This window comes from Lutzomyia longipalpis, chromosome 4, assembly GCF_024334085.1.
Source record: "Lutzomyia longipalpis isolate SR_M1_2022 chromosome 4, ASM2433408v1".
Lineage (NCBI taxonomy): Eukaryota > Metazoa > Arthropoda > Insecta > Diptera > Psychodidae > Lutzomyia > Lutzomyia longipalpis.
Genome location: NC_074710.1, coordinates 7,209,216 through 7,224,964, shown reverse-complemented (window position 1 = coordinate 7,224,964; position 15,749 = coordinate 7,209,216). Strand labels below are relative to the sequence as shown.

The 15,749-nt window shown below is 35.3% G+C and overlaps 3 protein-coding genes across 3 annotated transcripts in view; 1 reads left to right on the top strand and 2 right to left on the bottom strand.

The window, feature by feature from the left end:
• The window catches only part of LOC129795962 (protein tincar), a 108,217-nt gene extending 96,958 nt beyond the window's left edge, over positions 1 to 11,259 (bottom strand). Inside the window, exon 1 of the mRNA XM_055837548.1 lies at positions 10,838 to 11,259. The gene's annotated coding sequence lies outside the window, so the exon portion shown is untranslated. The remainder of the gene's footprint in view (positions 1 to 10,837) is intronic.
• The window catches only part of LOC129795977 (prostaglandin reductase 1-like), a 211,683-nt gene that overhangs the window by 165,935 nt on the left and 29,999 nt on the right, over positions 1 to 15,749 (top strand). The gene's annotated exons all lie outside the window — the stretch shown is intronic.
• LOC129795976 (uncharacterized) lies at positions 11,776 to 14,883 on the bottom strand. Its single transcript, XM_055837571.1, has 6 exons — positions 14,697 to 14,883; positions 14,529 to 14,609; positions 13,017 to 13,141; positions 12,498 to 12,960; positions 12,259 to 12,423; positions 11,776 to 12,198 (listed from the first exon to the last, which is right to left on the bottom strand). The coding sequence occupies exons 1-6, from the start codon at positions 14,841 to 14,843 to the stop codon at positions 11,983 to 11,985; spliced, it is 1,197 nt and encodes a 398-aa protein (XP_055693546.1). The 5' UTR covers positions 14,844 to 14,883; the 3' UTR covers positions 11,776 to 11,982.

Below are 15,749 nucleotides of genomic sequence, written 5' to 3'. Positions count from 1 at the left end.
TTGCTAAAACTGCATACACATACAATGCACCCAGCCATATGTTTCGCCGGGAATATGATGAAGATGAGCTTGAATAGGAATTTTATATGGTGAACGTGTTTAATCCGCAACAGTGGAGCTTAATTCAGGGGACAAGTGCCCATGAATTTCCATCCATTTATATGGATTTAGTGGCATGGGGAGATACTTTGTTCTACCTCCCCACTATGGGGTATCCAATAGACGATACAACCCCCTACTGTATAGCCACTGTCTATGCCTCATAGGGATACGGCAATTGTATTTATAATGCATGCAATAAACAATTGGTGATTCCATGCAGGAGGCGCCTTTGCATGAAGATGATGGGGTGTTGTTAATTGCTTTTATCTCAAACCCCTTCTAGTGCTACGCTACCCCTATTCCACGCGTCCGCAAGTCACATGAAATACAAAGCCCCATCGACATTCCATCACACACAACCACCCCATGGACCTTCAATCATGTTTCATCGCACCCCAAAATGCAAAATTGCAAATCACCCCTTCTCGGGAAAGCCCAACAAAGTCCGCCGCATCACATGAGGGATGTTCGTTCCACTCTGAACGAGCTGGTAGAATAAAAATATTTCTTTTATACCCCCAAACCCCTTTAGGAAGGATTTAGGGGGTGGAAAAAATTTTAAATTCTTCTCACACCGTGGAAAAGAATCGATTTTTTTACCTCTTTTTTTTCTGTACATCACGGTGCCAACTTTCAAAGGAAAATTCTTTTGGAAACTCACAAAAGTTCACACAGAAGGGGGATGATTTTTCAGGAGGAAACTTTTAAAATCAGATGGCGGATTTATAGATAAGAAATCTCATTGAAGAATTTACAAAGTATAACAATAAAGAGATCCAAAGAGGTGCGGCTGAATAATTCAACAGTATCATCGCATCGCCAAATAAAAGAGATTTTCTTGCAAGGAAAATATGTATATAAATGCGGTAATGCGAAAGGAAAATGTTTATTCGATGATGTTGTAACTTAAAACATTCCTGAATTCATGAAAGGACTAAACTGGAAGGATTTTATTGTGTTAAACTCCAAGAAAAATATGGAAATAATGAAATACGTATTAAAAAAAGTTTTCCTGGTTATTGAATTTTTTTTTAATATTCGAAATAAATAATATAATTGAAGGAATGATTTCGGAAAGGACTTTAACCCCTTCGTGTCCACGTGAAACATTGAAACATGCGCTCTCTTGTGTGAATTTAATGCATTTATAGCTTAGAAAAACAATTAAATTCATTGAAATTTGAGAAAATAAAATATTTCATGTTTGGGTCTACATAAGACCCAATGAACGTAAAAGGGTTAAGTGTCTTGAATTTATTCAATTGTGACATTTCGAGGACTTGAGTTTCCCTTTCTCTCAGGCTTACAAATATTTTAGAAAACATTTTTTTAGAACTCAAAACACAATAAGTTTCAAAAAATTCTTACAAATAATAAGGCGAGAACAAAGAAAGATTTTTATGAGAAAATCCTTTAACGGATCTTTTTTTTAATTTTTTCTCTGATCCCATTTTCACCAATTTAACGGTATTGTACCTACATAACGATTTTCCATTTGAATAACTTTTGTCGGTGCCCTTCTTACATGGAGCAATATTATTATTTACATCGTCTTTTGCCCGTCAAAGGCCCTCAGTGTGTGTACGATAAATTTTGCAAAAGGTCTGATGAAATCAATGCATAAAAAAATCACTCGGTCCATGGGGGGAGCACCACATCGACCGAAATCACTTCTGGAAGTGACTATAAATTTGCGGCAGGTGTATCACATCTCTGTGAGGAGTTACCTTCAGGGCTTCGCAATGGCTTATTCAATATATTTTTTTCGCTTGCCTCCCCATCTCCTCAAAACTTACGTTGTGTACCACAAAATCTTATTTTTTTTTGTACTCGACAAAGTTTGCAGTGCGTGCAAAAAAGGGGGGATGTTTGTACTGAAATAATTTAACGTGAAAGAATGTCAAAAGATTTTTGAGTGCTTCTTTCGGTGGTTTTTTTTTTTGCATTTCTGTTGCGGCGAGGAAGTTATACGAACAAGAGAGATGGCAAGAAGTTGAGAAAATACCATTGATGGCATCTCTGGCACGATATTTAGCTGCAATATACGTTTGAGGGGGGCGAAACGACAATCTCCTTTTTGTGCTATATACACCTAACTTCACCGAAACTTCCCCCAAATGCGGGGTTCTCTTGGTCGTTGTATTTTTCACCCTCACACATGCCACACCCTTCAATATCGAAATTACAAATCGATGTGGTGATAAGAGATGAATTTAATATTCACTTTGGGTGCAAATTTTCCGCTTACATGATTGCTATTTAATTTGAAATTTGCACGTTTTTATAAATTTATTTTTAATGTAGGTACTTTTATAAGAGGGAAAACCTTCAGGTGTAAAAAGATGAAGCTTTAGGAAAAATTTAGACAATATAAAGGAGATTATTCATTTTGAAGCTTTTAATGTATGTCATGAAGACAAACAGCTAGTAGACACAAAATATATTGTAGAAAGTGGAAGAATATTTAAGGAAAAGCCGAAAAGCTCATTTTTAACAAAAGAAGAAAATTCTTGCTAAAAAAAACCACGCCTCCATTCTATTTTATCTTTATACTTTTTGTGCATAAAGCGTCTGTCCGTAGACTTCAATGAAATATATTTTTTTATATTTTCTCCGAGAGTGTATATCCTTAAATTCCACTGTCAATGGAGCACTGATGCATATGTTTTATGTATGATTAACAAAGTGAGATGAAATAGGGGCGTGGTTTATGTATTTTTGCACCTATTTCTTACAAAATTCTCATTTTGAGGTAAAATAAAATCAATCTGACTTTTAAATGTAATACTTTTTTATATATTTTTATGTTTCTCTTATTTTTTTTATTTTCAAGAATATTCGTGAGTTCTAAAGTGAATAAACTTCTTCTCTCTGTAAATTATTCATTCTTTTATTTAATTTTCTCATGTTTATCCCACAAAAAGCTAATTAATAATAATAATTTATTTTCCTGCAGTACAGACTAGTGTATGGGAGAAAAAAAGCTCATTAAAATAAAGCTCTTAAGGTTAGTTTATAATAAAATAAAATTAATTCATTTTAACGCAATAAATTGCAACATTTAGCAAAAAGGTCATCAGGCTCTACAACAAAATATGTACATCTTAGTACCAACATAGTGACATAAATCTGGGAAAAACATTCAAAAAGCGCATAAAAATACAAACTCACTTCAGCAATACGACACCGTTATACTATAAAACGAAGAATTGCACATCAAAATTGGTCAAACTACCAGCACGCCATAACACAATACACACAAACCGCCCGAGCCCTCACAGATGATCCAGAATGCTTTGCGTCGCTTCCCAGACTAATGGGCTGTAACACTCGTGCAAGCCAGCCCCCTCCATTCGACAATTGACCGCATTGGGTAGACGAAGATGAATATACCAACATTCCATCACATTAAGGTGGTGGGAGAAGCGAGCTTGATCCAAAACCCGCAGAGATTCGAAGTCAAATTGGTGGCCTCTGTTCTCCTGATCCCTCACATGATTCACCAATGATGTGGCTTCGGTGTTGGAGTCATTCAATGTTCTTTTATGCTGTCTTATGCGCAACATAATCTTTTGAGACGTTCTACCAATGTACTCGCGTCCGCAACTACACGGAATTGAATAGATCACGTTAGATTTCTCTTCAAGAGGAGTTTTGTCTTTGAGTGGTGTAAATAGAGTGTCTTCACGCTGAAAGCGTGAAGACGTGCGTTTTTATTGACTGTCTCCGATCAAAAAAAACAACATAATTTAAAAACAGTCGTTAAATTCTTCAATCAATCAAATTTAGCAAAAATGTCTTGAAATGAATGGTAAGCTTTCATCTAAAATTTCACAAGAACCTTAAACTTTGCTGCACATTTTCTATTGGCATTTCAACCATGGCCATTAAACGACAAAAATATATGTTTACCATCTTTGGCATTCTTGGGCAGGTGATGGCCAAATTACCCACTAGAATAGTTCCATTCTAATGTGTTGCTTTTGAAAATTGTGGCATGTTCTATGCATTTTTAGTGACCGGTGTTCACCACATAAGCATAAATGCTGAGTAGCAATAAAAAGCCACCAAGAAAGGCACACTGGAGTAACTTTAAAGAAGTAAAAGGATTGAAGAACAATTTGAATTACAAAATCCACAACCAGGTGAACTCTGTCACGCGATAGTCACGAGATCAGGGTGGTGGCGTCTCGTGGCGTTGTGCGAGGGTGTTCTGCTCGTAGAGAGATGCTGTGAGAGCGGGAAAAGGTAGCAAAAAGCCATGGAAGAGAATGCCGTAATTGAGTTATGAGATAAAGGGACTAGAAGGGTTAAGGACAGAGGTAGCCATGAGGCAAGAGGATGAGTTCAATTCATAAATCTTCAAAGGCGAACGAAAGTTGCTCTTTCATCTCCTGAATGAGATTCCTTCTTCATTCAACATATTTTTAGATACCAAAGAGCAGCAGAGAATTTGTTTTAAACATGTTTTTTTTAATACAGTATTATTACAAAGAAAATTAATTAGTTTAACCACTTTTTAAAATAATTTGAAAGTCTCAATAAAGTACAAATCCCATAGAAAATTCCTCAATAATTTTAAAACTAGTGGCTCAATTACTCAAAGTGAAAGACATAGGGGAACGTGGCCCAATTCGGACCCCCTAAATTCTGTTTCAGAAGGATTGGAAAAAGTCCTATAAAAAGGAATTAAATCTTCCCAAGTGTGGTACCATTGGAAAGGTTATTTAATAGGCTAACTTTGTTCCATAGATGCAAATATTCTAACTCTTACCTGTTCTGAGAAATAATGTAATTAAAAAAAGTTGCTAAAATTGCACTTTTTCACCACGGTGTTCTAATTGCGACCCCCCGAGTGTTCCAATTGCGACCCCCTGTTTTTGCCGTAATTTGTGGGTTTTTCACTAGTAGATCACTTTTATCACTACTATAAATAGGAAAAACACCATGAATTACCCGGAAAAGCCGGAAAATCAAGAATTTATTTTCATTTTTCCCCACATTTGTTTTGACATTTCGCCCTTGAGGTGACTACACACACTTTCACACACACCGACAATTGCGCACTCACTGACGTAATTCCCAGATAATCCACGAAAATTCTTTTGAGGAATGCGTAAATTACACTAACTGCACTCCCCTTTGGCTGTAGGAACATTTTCACTGCGAAAAAACTTTCAAGAAACGTGAAAAAATATTGATTTTCCCGAAATCAAAACACAGCGCGGTCTGTGTGAGAGAGACACTTCCACACCACTACACGCATGCGCGACTGCTTTACCGTGGTGAATGGTGAAAATAGACGGTCCGAATTGGAACATTTTGGGGGTCGCAATTAGACCATTCTGCATGTATAACATTTTCACTTAATTATTTAATATACCTAAAATCTTTCGAAAAATTGTAAATCAAGTAATAAACTAGACCCTCTAAGCTACAGAAACGCGGCATAATATGAGACATAATAGTGGGAAAAAAACTCATATCAACTTAGTTTCTAAAATCAGAAAATGTCGGCCAAGTGCTGAAAATGAATTTTGATTTTTAATTCGTCCTGTTGTGTACCAAATTAATTTATTTTAGGTGCTAACATTACCTTACTATAATATCTTCATAATGTAGTGAAACTAATTTTATAATATTTCGTCATTTACGAGAAAAAGGGGCGGTCGCAATTGGGCGGCGGTCCGAATTGGGCCACGTTCCCCTAGTTTTTATTTTTTAAAGGGGTTTCAACTTCGCCCTCATTTTTCTTGTGAATCAATACAATGTTTCCTGGCAATGGGAAACATCGAATGAGCCCCTCGCTGTGATTTATAGCCATGAGAATTTCCAACTGACGAGGGTTTTCCCGACAAAAAAAACCAAAGAGTTTTCCTCGAAAGTTCAACCCCGAAATAATCACTCAATTTGTTATTTATGAAGAGACACTTCTAATGGAGTTTGATGCAGTAGAAAATCCCTTTTCCTCCATACTTGATGCTAGGTGTAACTTCTGGGTGGTACTCTGATCTACTATATTTACCCCCAAAGCTCCTCTATCGTCCTGTAAGGACTTATGCAGACATACACGAAAACCATTGAGAATGTATCAGAATGTCGTTAGTGCTCTCAATGGGAATCTCCAGAAGCATAACTTAATTAAATTCGCATAGCAACATACAAATCAATATTCGATACGAAAGATAAGTTCCAACATTAGATACAGAGATGGGGGCGAATGCATCTGAATATTCCGATATCAAAGTGATTTATCTTGACACATGCATCATGAAAGGCATTTTCTCAGTTAGTGGTACGATGAAAATTGGAGTGTCAAATGGCATGAACTCTCCATTGACTTTCTTCTCCCCCATCAAAGGGAAAATCATTCAGACACTTTGGGGTTTGTGAAGCTCATAACTTTTTCATAAAGAGAACTCTTGTATTCATGCATGGAGTGGGATAGTCAATTTCAAGGCATGTGTGTGGACAGAACATGTGTGCAAACATGAATCTTTCTCACATTCATCTCATTTTCGGGGGATGCTGGAAGATCTTTAAAATGAAAAATAAAGCTAGAAAAGACTTAGAAGTGAGAAATCGCTGTAAAATATTTTTAAATACATTCTAAATATTATTTTTCTGGTTCTTGGGGTAATGGTTAGAGTCCTTGGTTTTTATCTGAAACATCGTCTGTTCAAGTACAGATAATGTTGATAGAAAAAAAAGAATTTATAGATCATCGTGATTATTTTTCTCTATATTTTTATAGTAATACTTGACCAAATAATTGATATTCATTTATCAATTAAAAGGCCCCCGCGTTTTTATGTATTCCGAGAGCCCCCTACTAAACTACAAAAGCGTAGGACACTGATTTATTTCTTTTTTCCCTTTTCATCAGGTTGAGAAAAATATTCTAAGATCTTTTAGGTTGATTAATTTTTTATAAACTCTGTTCAATTTAACCTTGCACAGAGGCTCCACCAGGCCGTGACGTAGAAAAGTCGAAGTAGCCAATAAGAAGGCTCACCCAAATTATTCAGTCAATCAAGAGAGTTTATTCTTCAGGATACAGATTCTTACATTTCATTTTCAATTACAGAAGAAAAAAAGAATCCAATACACTGTCCACTGCCCCCAAATATCTAAAATAGACAAAACTACCCAAGTATCCTGTAATGATTTCCTTTTTGGAATATTTTCATGGTTCTTTAAAACGCGTCATTAAATTGCCAAAAAAATCCCTACTAAAATCTTTCCAATTTTTCCTCCCTAAAAGCAATAAATTTCACAACTTCAAATATTTATTTAGGATTAATTTTTAAAAATATTGCTCAGCGCTTATTTATTTTTTAGGGGATTAGTTTTTTGCTCCTCTGTGTGAATAAAATATTGATTTTTCGGTCATTTTTCGCATTCATATTAGCTGTGTTTCTTTCAGACACAGCTTTTGTGTACCGAGCAAAATCGAAAGTCGTCAGATCGGGCTCAAACTTGGGATGAGCACGAATTAGGGTCCCCACATTCCAAAAAACGTATGCGCCAAAAATTTTTTTTCCGGCCGGCCGTCCGGCCGTCCGGAGTATAACGCTAAATTGCAAGAGAACGGTAATAGATAGAGACTTGCGGTAAACGGCAAAGTTTAAAAGTCGACTGGAAGACGTCCGATTATGACGTCAAAATTTACCCCCCACCCCCGCGTCCGCCATTTTGAATAACCTCAAAATTTTGTTTTCGCTATATCTCAGCCCCTGTAATAGCTAAAAATCTGAAATTTTGATATGTTGTAGGGGCCATCAAGAGCTTTCCAACGATACCTCATTTTCGAAAATCGGTCAAGCCGTTTAGTCAATATGGCCGCCACAATTTTTCATCGAAAATCGACCATAACTCGAAAACGGCTTGACCGATTTTGATCAACCCGGGGTCAAATGAAAGATCTCAACAAACCCTACAACTCTCTAGAACATCCGAAGTTTCAAAAGTGACCGCTAGGGGGCCAAAAATCAAAAACAAAATTTTCGATGAGTTTTCGATGAATATCTCGAAAACGGCGACATAAATTTTTTTCATTTTTTGATATGTTGTAGCTGACTATATTATCTAGCTCCATGCCAAAAATGAAGAAAATCTATGGATCCGTTTTCGAGATATAGCCATCCAAAGTTGGCATGTCATATCTCGGGTTCTACATGTCCGATCTTGATCAACTCAAGCGCAAATGAAAGGTTTCGAGAAACCCTACAAATGTCTAGAACATTGCAACTTCGAGAAATGACCGCAAGAGGCGCTAAAGTCAAAAACAAAGTTTTCGAAAATTTCGAACTCGAATTTTTCGAAAATGGCGACATAAATTTTTCTCATTTTTCGATATGTTATAGCTGACTTCAAGACCTTTCAAACAAAAAAAAATTTATGAAAATCTATGGATCCGTTCTCGAGATATGGCCTTCCAAACATTTCTTAGGGTATGACTTTTCTACTTTTCCCGACTTTGCGCGTATTTAAATTAATTCGCGTTCTAGTTTGCTCTCACAAAATTGGTACACTGAAAGAAACACAGCTCCCGTAAGCTTGGTCAGCTTACCAGTACATTTTTTAATTCTTCTGCATATTTCAAAAACACACGCCATGAATCAAAGGCTAGATGCTTGGATTTTTTTGTCGTTCTGTATAGCCAACACTTATTCATCACCCTCACGTTTCTACCCTATATATGCCTCGTGTCTTCAACCCCAGACTCTGAGTTTGAGGAAGCATTGGTCGTGTGTGACGTAAGACTTGCAACCCTCGTCAAACTGTGTCATCTACACACAATAAATAATCATCTTGAGGCACACACGGAGGATGCCACACTATACAGTGAGAGCAATTGTACGATGAACTCTCATCGTCTCAGTGTGACACCTCATTTCAATTCTGCCCCTTGAGGTTTTGTGTTAGGCACTGTATATGAGATGCTGTAAGATGACTCATTTAGTTCATTTAGTCCTGCAAATTTACTTGAATTTAATTATTGTTTTAAAGTTATTTTAATGGGCTTAAAGATTTCCAAAAAAAGAATTACTTATTTAAATGCTATTGATGGTTAAAAAAAAAAGATTGAGAATTTATTATTTTGAATGTCAGTAACTGGGGCTTAATTCAAATCAAGGGGCAGAAATGTGTGTTAAAAATATAAATGCATGATAATCAGAACGAATCTTTCTTATTCCGAATAAAAATTAAATATACCGAATATTACATTTAGAGAATATTCATAATATTCTTAAAATTACAAAATATTCTTAAAATAATTGGTGGTATTCTGTGATAAATATCAAAGTAAAGAATAAACCTTGAAATCCTTGAATTTTGTACTGAAATTTCAAGATTTCAAGCGAATTTCAAGGGTTTCTTGGTCGCTGAATAAGGCCCATTCTACTATAAAGTTTCAAGAAATTTTCAAGACAATCTTGAAAATTCAAAACATTTCAAGATTTGGTATTCTGTGATAGAGATATACAGTCAAATCATAACCTAAAAATCTTGATTCTTCACAATTTCCAAGACATTTGGTATTCTGAGATAGGACTCAAAATCATAATCAAGATTTACAAAATCAGTTATCAAAAGCTTGGATATAATATTTTATTTTAAACATTCTCCAAAATATTGTACAAATACTTGTAAAGAGTTAGAAATATTAAAAGAATATTTATTTATGTCCTTCCTCAGGTTCTATACTCCATTCTATCGGTCCTATTCAGCGACAAAGAAATCTTTGAAATTATTGAAATTCGTTCGGTTTCAAAGATTTCAAGGATTTCTTGGTCGCAGAGTACGACCTATTATCTCTTTTAGATCTCTAAATTTTGTCTATTTCAATTTAACGACATTTCGTTGACTTCTATCTCATTCCTCAGGTCCTATTCTAATCTAAATTCGACTTAAAAAATATTCCAATCACATTAACGAATAAAATATAAAATAATTTTAAAAATTTCATTTTCCTAAATTCAAATTGAATCCTTTTTAACGAATAATTTTTCAGCGTTGCAACAATGTGAGATTCCTCATCGGAACCCATCAGAACATTCTGTGGTTGCAATTAATTCAATTCTTTTTCGCATTGAGTGATAAAACTTCGCATTTTCTCTTAGCAGCACGTACTTTTGCCCCCTAAAATAATTCTTTATGTTACTTGAGAGTCCTCAACATTAAGCGCCAAGTGTGCTTCTTGTGAATTTAATTTCTTCCCAACAACTCCTAAAACATGCAGAAATTCAATCCCTCGTCCTCACCATGGAGACTCAAAATTAACTGCAGTTCCTTTTTTTCTCTATACTTCAAGCACCCTTTTTTTACCAATTGGAAAGGGCCTGTCAGGGAGCATAAATAGTGCATGGTGTGAGATTTATGGGTCTGGGGGAATATTTTGGGTAATTTAAAATAAAAATAAATCTCCTCCCACTTTGCGCACCATTCAAATATCAATAATTTAAATCTCCCTCCGTTCGGGAAAAAAAGAACGTCGCGATCATAAAAACTTATTGTTGGTGCTTCGAAAATTATTCACGCGTTTGTTTCGAGTATCTGAAGTACCCCATTCACGGTTAATTATTGCTGGAAACATATTCAAAAACTCACGATACTAAAAACTATACATATATGTATGTATAAATATCGATAAATACGATAAATGGGATAAATGGTTAAATAACATTTCAAGGGGAATTTTATATAGGAGCATTTTATGTGAAGAACTCACCACTTTTGTGCTGCTAATCCGCGTAAAAAAACCTTCTTGCAATTGTCCCAAAAAAATCCTCCCTCACAAAAAACTCCACAAAGACACAAAAATTATTTATAAAAGAAAATCAGTCTGTGTTTTAAGCAATTCTCCTTTCAACAATTAAATTCTCAATTAATTTTCAAGTTCAAAAAAATCCTTCGAAGCTCACAAAATTTCAATATCAGTCTTGAGCAAAAAAAATTCACAAAAATTTCCTAAAAGTTCACGATAAGAGAAAAATCCTCCCTAAAAGGATGAAAACTGCGCAAAAATGCACACACAGAGTTCTCCCCAAAGAGGACACCACACTGTACCCAAAAAAAAATTCTTTTGGGATTCAACCGAGAGAACACCAACTAGACGGTACAACCGCACGGCACGACTCTCAACTGCATTGTGAGAGAAGCGAATCTCGATGCCGGCGTCGCGTGCCGCACGCTGCTCACCTTCGCCCTGCATCGGCAAAAGAGAGGGCGCATGATTCGCCACGCAGAAGGGGAAATGCCGCTCGCATTTTCGCCGCAGTAAACGTGACTCATAAGCATGCCGGAATTCGCATCACGTGAAAATTGCCGGCAAAAATTAATCGATACAAACACTGAGGGAAGTCTTATGGATAACATTCCATTGCCTTTCGACCCTTTGACATCCAAATTATCCCTGCTGAATGCAGAATAAAACGAATATTTTGTGCAGCTGAATTTTAAAAATGTCATGGTGGTTGCAAAAGGACGCCGCGTTATTGGCGACAACTGTTATACAACGACTGTTATATAAAGTATTCGAAAATGAAGCCATTTTGAAAATTGCAATGTAAAGTGTTTGTTTAAAAAATAATTTAACAACTTGAAGTAAAAATATTATAAAACTATGAAAATAAAGCATAATTAACGGTCAATAACCAATAACATAAATTGGTATAAAAGAATATTTTATTATAATAATTTTCAGAATATAATTTACAATTTATTCATTATTTTCTCTGTTCTTTCCTCCATGCAACCCTATCTTATCTCATTGACGACAAACAGAGATTACCATTCAATATTGCAGAGAAAAAATCTTCACTGATAAATGGATTAATCTCTGTGTTGACTCATTTTTTGATCAAGATTTACAATCTATTCATTCAACACGGTGTACCCTTCTGGAGAAGGCTTCTTTGTGCAACACTTCTTGATCCTTCTTACAATGATGAACAAGAGAAGAAGAACCAAAAGGAAAGCAACTACGAACAAGATATTACCAATGGCTTTATAGCTGATAACAATGTAGTCATCTGAGTTGATTTCTTGGATCTCCGAAAGATAGAATCGTCCAAACCTAATGTTGATTTTCTGCAGGAAACACGAAGGATCATTAAAGGAACTTTGTATTGTTAACACCGAACATCTTACCGTTCCTGTTACATTCTCCTTAACTTCATACTCTGCAAAACTTCCTAGTTGGAGGAATGTTGTATTGAGTGTTGCCGTAAAGACATTTTCAACCTTAGTCCATACTCCGATAACTTTAGCCGAAACAGTTCGATGTGGTTCGATAGTTATGTTGAAGGTAACAGTCTGGCAAGCAAAGAAAAATGTTAACAAAACCTGAACTCCTTTTTGACTTTGATTCATTCTCTTAGAATCCTTACATAGTTCAGAGTTTGACTAATAAACTCCCCAGTTTTCAGTGTAAATGTCTCATTGGAACCTTTGTACTTCAGCAATGTTCCAGGAACTAGATACTCTTCAGTTTCGTAGGTAATATCACTCGGAAAGGAAACTTCAATAGCGAACTTTTGAGGATACGGTGAAGGATTGTGATACGTAAAAACTCCCAGATGTTCCTCCTGTAGATCCCAAGTAATCTGTCGAACTTTTTGCGTATTGCTCACTTCGTAGGAGAGTGGCAGGCGTCGAACGAGGAATTCATAAGCCCCTTCGAATGCACTTATATCAGGATAACCGTCAAGTCGGTAAGGCGTGAATCGTGCATCCCAGGCATGTCTGTCATACCTGTATCTCCCTAATTGGGATATTCTTTCACCATGTCCAATTTTAGCCACCTTCCTTGCAAGGTAGTTTCCATTGAGATTATAAAGGAAATTCGATGATCTACAAAACAGGAGTATTAATCTATGTTGGTAAAAAGAAGAATTTTGCATCCTTACGCATTCTTTATCCAGTACAGCATACTCGCGATGTTATCTATGTCTTTTTTGCAGTCTTCAAAGTAGAAATCAGGCCTGATTGTAATAGCCCAACTTTCAGCTGCTAAGTACGGAATATATTCGTACCCAACAAACCATTGATAGTTGCCTAAACGTTGCGCGGAGTTACATTTACTACAATGCAACCATGCCTAACGGTATATATCTGCGTTGCCTCGAAGTAGATGGTCAATAGATATCTGCGTTGCCGCAACTAGTAATCTCAACGTTGCAAAACTCTGAAATATCCTTTCCCGTATACCGTCTCGCAACTAAAATTTTTTGAAACAAAAATGTTTCAAAAAATATTTCAAAACATTCCGCTGTCATAAATGGAGGGAAATATGGTACACACTCATAATAATCATATGGCGTCCATATTCCCATCATAATAAATGACAAACTCTAATGGATAATTTATATTATTTAATAATAGAGTTTTAAGATTTTTTCCAAATGAAAAAAAATATGCCATGCGGTTCTACCGTCATGAAATCGCCTCAAAGGAACTTAAATGATGCTCCCATCTCAATTTTCTTAATTTTTTTAACCAAAAAATAATTTTTTTTAGGGGTCAAAAATTTAATTTTTTTTAATTAATTATTTAAACACAAGTAATGCACTCAACTATCCCTAAGAAAGCCTTCCCACATCATTTTGGGCTCCCAATTGCTCGGAATAATGAATTAAAAATCAACTTTTTTATGCCGTCGGCCATGTTAGACATTTTTTGCAACTCTGAGGCAACGATGCAGCAACCTTTGCAACGACGTTGTAAAATGATTCGGTAGCAACCCACCAGGGCGGCGCTAGTTTTGCTGTTTGTAAACATAAATGAAAGAGACAGACTCATTTTTTTCTATTCCGCTCTCTGTCTGTTTTGGGTTATTTCTCGCGATAGACGCGCCCCTTGCGGTGAAAGGCGCAACATAGGCACAAAACGTGCTTGGGTTGCGCCGGCATACCCTGATGCAACGTTTAAGCAACTAAATAAATTATATTTAATAAATTTAACAATTTTTGATAAATTATCAATAAAAAATAATTATTTTAGGGATAAGTAATGCATAAAACTCATTTAGAGTCCAAAAAAACTTAAATTTCAAGGAAAATTTGTTCTCTTTCGAATTTTTATTGCAACTAGCGCAACGTTGATATATACTTTCCTGCAACTATTTTTAAGGTGATTTTTTCAAAGTTAATTATTTTGCTTAAAATTGAGATTTTAGTGTGTTTTTAGGTAAATTATTCTTTGAGAAGTTGTAGAAAAGACTTTAGAATGCAAAAACACTTGAATTTTTCAAGTTATTGAAATAATTAAGAAAATCTTGCAACTTTGGCAACATCGCGATAAAGTATACTGCATCGTTTTCCATGCAACCATATTCGCAACTTTAGCAACTAAGAAGTAAACTCTCTTGCAACGTTGCTTCAGAGTTTCCAAAGTTAAAGTTGCAAGGTGTTTGTTGGGTAGTAGGATCGTTCATATGAGCCGTAGTATTCATCAACAACAAGCTTAGAATGCTCCGTCTCACATAGCTTCTGAAGCATCATCTATTAAATGTATTGCACAACATTAAGTAATCAAATTTTAAATCATTCACTTAACACTTCCACTTAAGATTTTTTTTCCAAACTTACCACATCTTCTTGCACTAATGGCGTCACTAGGAGGCTACAATTCCCTGTATCTTGACTCAAAATATCCGTTCCACAGCAAAGGCAAAGATCTTTTGCATTTGCCAAATGGAAAATAGCAAGAAATGCTAATCCAATAAATATTCTCATTTTCACTTCTTCATTCACTGCTGCACAAAATTCAACTGATGACCATCCAGGCAACGCAAACGAAATCGTGTCGATAGATTGAATTCTTCGAACCGATACGCGGAAAACGCAAACACGATAAATTTTTATCTCTAAGTAAACTGATAAGATAAAATAAGACTGATTGATGGAAATTTGACGAATGGTCTTAAATTTACCTATTGTATTTCTCTTTTATTGTTTATTTATATCTTATTAGGTTGGTTGTAAAGTTCTTGGAAAGTATTTTTTTTTATTTATGTGATCCTTGAAATAATTTGAAAGAATTAAAAAAAATAAATCAGAAACTTGTGCAATGGAACACGAGAAACCAGAAGAGAAGCCTGTAGATTGTAAAGGATTCTAAGTAAATTTTCCAGAACACAAGGAAATGAAACGAATCTACCGAGTTTAAAATATTCGAAAAAATATGAAGAAAATCAGAAACGAAGAAAATTCACAAAAAAGAAATAAATTCTAAAATAGTTCCGCGGAACATTAGAAACAGCAACAAAAATTCCCTAGAACCCGAAAAATTAGAAATTATTCTATTAGAACATGAAGAACCAGAAAAAATAACAGAATTTAAAATATTTGAAAGTAAGTTCGGGAACTTGAAATATTTCTAATTTGTTACGCAGAACAAGAAACCTAAAAACAGAATCTTCAAAAAAAAATTCAAAACTATTTTCAAGGAAAATCAGAAAAGAAAAAAATACAGAATTTTAAATATCCGACAATAGTTCCACAGCTTCTAAAGAACAGAAGAAACCTGAAAAAAATCTGGACAACATGAAGATTTAAAGTTTCCTAGTTCTGCAAAACACAAGAAAGATGAAAGAAAATTTGTAGAAAGTCAAAAATCTAAAACTAAAGCAAAATACGAAA

Excerpts from the sequence above, each read along its gene's own strand:
- LOC129795976 (XM_055837571.1), bottom strand. The coding sequence starts at position 14,843 with ATGAGAATATTTATTGGATTAGCATTTCTTGCTATTTTCCATTTGGCA. Across the intron at positions 14,610-14,696 it reads CATTAGTGCAAGAAGATGTG|ATGATGCTTCAGAAGCTATG; the intron begins GTAAGTTTGGAA and ends TACATTTAATAG. Across the intron at positions 12,199-12,258 it reads AGGAGAATGTAACAGGAACG|AAAATCAACATTAGGTTTGG; the intron begins GTAAGATGTTCG and ends TGTTTCCTGCAG.